The sequence below is a fragment of the Nelusetta ayraudi genome, unplaced genomic scaffold, assembly GCF_046127955.1.
Source record: "Nelusetta ayraudi isolate G7.1 ecotype Tasmania unplaced genomic scaffold, CSIRO-AGI_Nayr_v1 ptg000011l, whole genome shotgun sequence".
NCBI lineage: Eukaryota > Metazoa > Chordata > Actinopteri > Tetraodontiformes > Monacanthidae > Nelusetta > Nelusetta ayraudi.
The window spans coordinates 15,339,001-15,345,000 of record NW_027466061.1 but is presented as its reverse complement, the minus strand read 5'-3'; the positions used below and the strand labels follow the sequence as shown (position 1 = coordinate 15,345,000).

The following is a 6,000-nucleotide window of genomic DNA, read 5'->3' as shown; positions in this document are numbered from 1 at the left end:
GTGCGTGTGCATGCATGTGTGTGTGTCCACTATCATTCCCAGCGTTGTACTGCAATACTCCACGCTGGAGGACAGAATTGCTCGCACCTGCACACACACCAGTATGGTCGCACGTCCTGTTTGCTGGCCAATCCGCTTCTGATTGAAAATGATTATTGCCAATTCCACCAGCCCCTAATGTGATGTATTCCTGCAGGAACGGCAGAGAAAATAAGATTATGGATGGAGTTTTTCTTGGGGGTTTTGCTCGCCCTATGTCCATACCAAATTAGACAATCGGATTGTCTTAAGCTTATTGGCTATTAAATGGATGATCCATTAAACCCCTTTTCCAGAAGAAAAACACAGCAGGGCCAGGTTCAAGGCGAAAGCGTTTCTCCTCCTCCCTTTCGCCGCTAATTCCCTCGGCAAACTCTGATACTCTCTGCTCTCTAATCTTGCGCCCTCTCACCGTAATTGGTTTTCTCATTAACGGTGATCTCATGGGAGGACATCCTTTGGTCCGGCCAGACTTCAAGGTTCAAGTCAGATGTTCAAATGCTTCCTTTGTGTTTGGTTCGAGATTTTACGGCTGACTGAAAGCTTCCTCATTCCATTTCCCCCCTTTGCTCTTCCCCTTGAAGCAATGCTCTTCCTGCACCATCCTCCCGATTGGTCCTTCCGACTCCCTCCTGCCGTCAACACTATGCCAGTCATTCACTTCCTCCTCTCAAAGAGAGATTGTTCTTGCCTTCGTCTTACCTCAATTTGACCTCAAGTTCCCGTCACAGGGGAAATCAGATTACTAGTCTGCAGTCTACGCCCCTCGTGGATATAATCCAGCAAAGGGATTGTGATTTTTTTTTTGTTGAACAATCTCGTAATGGAGGCAGCCATGGAATCTTTGACCCGTATGCAATATACACAGAAGTCATTGCACAGTTAACGAGAGAGGGGAAAAGAGTCCGGGCTCACAGGCCACACTGCGTCTGACGTGCAAAGAAGCAGAGGAAAAGAAACTGACGCTGTTTGTCAAACACAATGACCAAACAGAAGCATTAAATTGTGGCCTCCTTTTTTGAAAGTATATCTATTAAGCGGTCAAACAACCAGTAAATTGTCTGCCTATTGGGTATGACAGGTAGCACTTTTTGATACTTCATGTAAATATAAAAAATGAATTCTCAAAAATTATTAATACGGTTAGTGAGACACTTTAAAGATAAAAGAGCAGCCAGTCCGTTTTATGTGCTGATTTACAATTTGAAGGGATTTTTTTTTTCTCTTCTCAATCAACTTTATTTTGAAGTGAGCTGTTTCAAAACCCCTGAATGTTTCCCAGTGTGGAGGCAGAATGTATTCAAATTACATCACAATGCCACATAACAAGCTGTGGGTGAAGCATGTCCTTTTTTGTTTGTTTGTTTTATGTTTCAGTGAAAATCTTCCAGTTTTGCTTTTAAGGATTTACTTGTTGATTTTTTTTTGTTTTTGAAGCACAGCTTTTCATCACAGCAGAAACCAAGGTTTTATAACAGCGTCCTCCAGCTGAAGCCCCATAAAGCCTTCAATTTTTGTTGGAAGTGAAACTGTCAGTCCAGCGGTGATTTAAATGCACAAGATCACATCATACTAAAGCTCACAGAAACAGAGGGTGTCCTTTCAAGATAGATAGATAGATAGATAGATAGATTGGTTGTCTGTCTCTTTTGAAAGCTCTTTTTATCTGATCTTTTCCAAATGGGTTTGTCAGGGGAAATATGTGAAACATTTCATCTGGCCTGTCTATATAAATAAAATGTGCTGCTGAGTTTGAATTGCTGCTGTGCTAATTCTCATTTTCAGGCTCACACTGAAGTCTTTTATGCACAACGGGAATTTTTTTCTTCTTTTTTTGCTTGACTGATGTAACAATTAAGATCTTTGTTTACTGACTCATTTGTGTTCCTATGATTGTGACAGCGTGACATAATAGACCATTTACTTTAAATGTTAGTTACAAAGCTTTTTTTTCACAAAACCTTAACAAAAAAATGCACCCAGCAAGCACAAACGTGCAATGCATTTGGCACTGCTTACCAATTCAGCTCTCAGAGTTTTTTGTCTGAGCCTAAGATGAGAGCCTCTGGAGCTATTTGGCCTGAAGATTCACATTTGATGACTCTTGGTTTATAACAGGTTCATCTTAAGAGCTGCTGGTGGTGGTGGTGTCCAGACAAAAACAGAACACAGTTTACTGTGCGTTCTGGGTACAATAAGAAGAACTTAAGCAGCACTACTTAAATTACAGCCTCAGCTTATTTTCCCCCTGAATTAAACTATGACAAGCAGCTTCCACTAATAGTGAAAACCAACATGTCTTACTTGCTTACTTAACCCCAAAACTGTAACCGGTGGCATTATTCAAAACTTACACTTAGTCAAGGACAACATGTGTGAAAGCCAAATTTGACATTATACTCATAAAACACCCATTAAGCGTGATTTATTTCTTTATGTATAATTTAAAATGCTAATATGTTTACATTTCTATAATCCTATAATACCTAAATCGAAGGGCTTCTAGTCATTGATGCAATGCATTTTCTGCCATTTATTTCTGCCACTAATTAGAGAGTTCATAGCCTTGCCTCTCTCTTTCACATTGTAAGACATCAAAATTAAAAAGGTAGCAAAGATCAAATGTGTCGTTAATCTAACAAGCTGACTGGCTGAAAAAATGTTTAATAATTTCCTGTAGACGGATGCAGGAGATGGCTCCGTGATATAATATTGTCTCTATTCATATTGTGCATCATCTTCACCTTCTCTCTCACTGCATTATTGTTGAGATTGAGCACTGATTGTCGTGTGCTAGCACTCGCCCCGGCAATTTGGTTGAGATGATTAAATGGATCCCTAATTATTGTTTGAATTCTGGAAAGTAGCAAGCTGTTAACGCTGCTGTTTTAATACCTGCGCTAGCGTGGGAGTTTTAGGATCTTGGAGCAGGCTTTGATGTCCGTCTGTTGCCAGGCAGCGCATGTGCAACAGAAACTCTGCAAGAACAGCTGGAAGTAGCGGGGACTCCATATGGATGAGTGACAGGCCTTTGGAAATGTACAGCATACTGCCACTGCTGCAGAATGTTGCCCAAGACATATCACAGGAGCACGGTAGCGCATTTCCGCAGAACAACTCTGTTCTGGGGTTGTAATGTGCTAAATCGCCCACACAGTCTGAAAAATGAGCAGAAATAACATACAGCACAGATTATTGCGTTTTTTTTGGGGTTTTTTTCTAACTGACTGCCCGGTTCATTTTTTTCCCACTTCCACTCAGAGACGTCAAAGCCCAACAACAGTGTGATGTTCATTGAAAATATGCAATAACAACAAGGCCTTCGCTCCAGTGTGTTCTCACGCATCGCTTTGTGTCTGGCTGCTTGTAGGACAATGACGGAGGGATGACCGCCCAGCTGCCCAGCACTATCACTTCCTTTGTGCAGACTGGTCTGAGGCCAGGGGAGGAGTACACCGTCAACCTGGTGGCCCTCAGGGACCAGGGGCGGAGCCAGCCCGTCACCGCCACTTTCACAACATGTACGTATTGGCAGAATCCCTCCAGTTAAAAACGTCACGTCCGCAGTGGTAAAATAATCAGCCGTTTATCATTTATAAATGGAAATGTATTCACCTGTGTGACCAATTAGAGGCAGGCTCCGAGGAGTTGAGTTGATTAAAATTCCTAAACCGGCGTAACAATGTATTTTTTATCAACCTTTTCGGCTGCGTTTGATAACCACGCAGGAAGGTGGTGTGAGGTGCCGCAGTGCGTCTGCCTTGTGTTGCCCACCGCTGTGTTTTTACACACAGAGACAGCACAGGAATGATAGTTTTCACACACACCATGGACCTGGAGTCTTTTTTAAATTCCTGTTAAGGCCTGGTTATCTTTTATTCTGAGATGTTCTCTGCCTAATGCACACTTTAGGACTTTTCTCATGTCTCACATTAATTCCCCTTATGGGCTTTTTTATTGTTCAGTAATTGGTATCTACATTTTGTTAAATGTGATTGTTTACTGAGGTTCCTGCTATTAGCCAACTGATCCGAGCAAACCAGGCAGCTCGTGTGTGATGAAAACAAATGATTTTTTGTGTATTTAACTTTGACAATCGACTCTCTTTAACTTAGTTACTTTAACATACTTTTCATGTCAAATATATGTTTAACAAATTGATGATAGCACATGTGCCTGAAAATATCCAGAACAACTGCACAATGTAAAATGTGACATTGCTGGTATACAACAGGTCAACAAAGGTCCAGATAACCATAAAATGAAAGGGACTTTGATATGTTTGTTTATTTGTAGGTCTGTATCAAACTGGGATGTAAATGAACAAATTAAAAAGGCCCCTCCTTTACCTCTTTTGCTATCCACTTTTCCCGAAGTGATCTAGAAACAAGAGGTCTGAGGTACAAAATAACATGGAGATAATAACAATAAAGATCTTTTTTTCTGAGTAAAGATGAGCAATTTCGGAGGATACTATAAATAAGAGATTTATGTCACACAGTAAGTCTGGTTATTTTATTAATAGGACCTGCCAAACAAGCTTCATCATATTCCGTGTAACAAAGTGAATATATTTGTGAGTTCAACAAAAAAAAAAAATGCTGTTAATTATTAACTGTTCCAAGATACTTTTTGAGGTTTTTGCCTGTGACACTGAAAACCACCCTGCCACAGCTGCTTATGGAAATGTGACATACAGAGATTCAGCCAATTACATGTTAATTCATATTTTAATTGTGATCTTGTAAAAATAAACCACTTTTCTTCAATTTCCCGAGGGAATTATTGAAAGTGTCTATTAGTACCTATTATTAATGGGCCAAAATTTGGACAAGCAATTACTGTGTTAAGCAGGTAACATCAGATTTTAGACTTTTCTTGAATTAATTATAAAGTGAAACAAGAATCAAGAATCTAAAAATGAGCAAGGAAGGAAAAAGATGTATGACATTTTCGTGCACCAATAAAAATAAAAAAAATTCAACGTAAAGACACACACCCCAAGCCAAACGCAGTGGGGTAAAGGCCAGGGCTTTTTGTGTTTCCTCACACGTGCCATTGCTTATCTCTGTGTTGTAAACCTCACTGAGGTATCGCGCCCACTCGTCACCCGGCTGCCACTGCGGAGACAGCTGTAATGGATCCAATTGAAAGCCGCTCCATAACAATTCAAACCGGGGTGTCTGCAGTCAAAACACTATCCATTTCCTGTCGAGTCTTCGCCCGTTTCTTGGCCTGTAATGAGGTATTGATTAACAATTCATGGCTGTCATTAATTTTTAATGGAAGTCTATTGCACGGGACCTTATTGGACAAAGGTGGGGGGTGGGCAAGGAGAGGACAAATTTGAAGATACTCAATTATTCATATGAAAGATTTATGGTTTATGGGCGAAAGGGAATCGGCGGTCGGGGAGACGGCAGATGTGGGAATTGGTCGTCAGCAACTGTCTTGCTCAAGATCGCCCCCTGCTACATTCCCCCCAGGTGGAGGAAACCCCGGGGGGCCAATTTCTAATCCACCTAGTGCAGTTGAACGTGCAATATGTCAACTCTGACTACTGTACTTATTTAGAGTCTTGGAAGCTGCAGGGGAAAATTCAAATAGGGACATAATCTTGCGTTGCTGGTTACGAGCGGTGTGTTATTTACATGCATCTCCCCCTGGGCCATGAATACAACGTAATTATGCAAGGCAGGCTGGACAGGGTGGTGCTTTGAAAGGCACACCTTGAAAAGAGGATTTGTGTCAACCTATTTCGCTCCATTACTGCGCTGAGGAGTGTATGTCAATTTTTTTCAAATTTTGTTTTGTAGCCTTGTTAAATAAACGGTGCATGAAAGCGACGCATCCTTGAGCCGCAACGATGATTTGGCGAGAAAAGACGAAGCGCACGATGAAGCGTAGTCAAAAAGAACAGCTGAGAGGATGAGGGCCACACGTCAATAGCTCGTAAAAATA

At 41.2% G+C, this 6,000-nt stretch overlaps 2 protein-coding genes across 3 annotated transcripts in view; both read left to right on the top strand.

Annotated features, from left to right (window-relative positions):
* Positions 1-6,000, top strand: part of cacybp (calcyclin binding protein) — a 187,685-nt gene that overhangs the window by 71,880 nt on the left and 109,805 nt on the right. The window lies entirely within an intron of this gene.
* The window catches only part of tnr (tenascin R (restrictin, janusin)), a 54,033-nt gene that overhangs the window by 10,485 nt on the left and 37,548 nt on the right, over positions 1-6,000 (top strand). For both annotated transcript variants that reach the window (XM_076021347.1, XM_076021346.1), the window contains exon 9: positions 3,410-3,560. In XM_076021347.1, the coding sequence (XP_075877462.1) occupies positions 3,410-3,560 (151 nt within the window). The remainder of the gene's footprint in view (positions 1-3,409; positions 3,561-6,000) is intronic.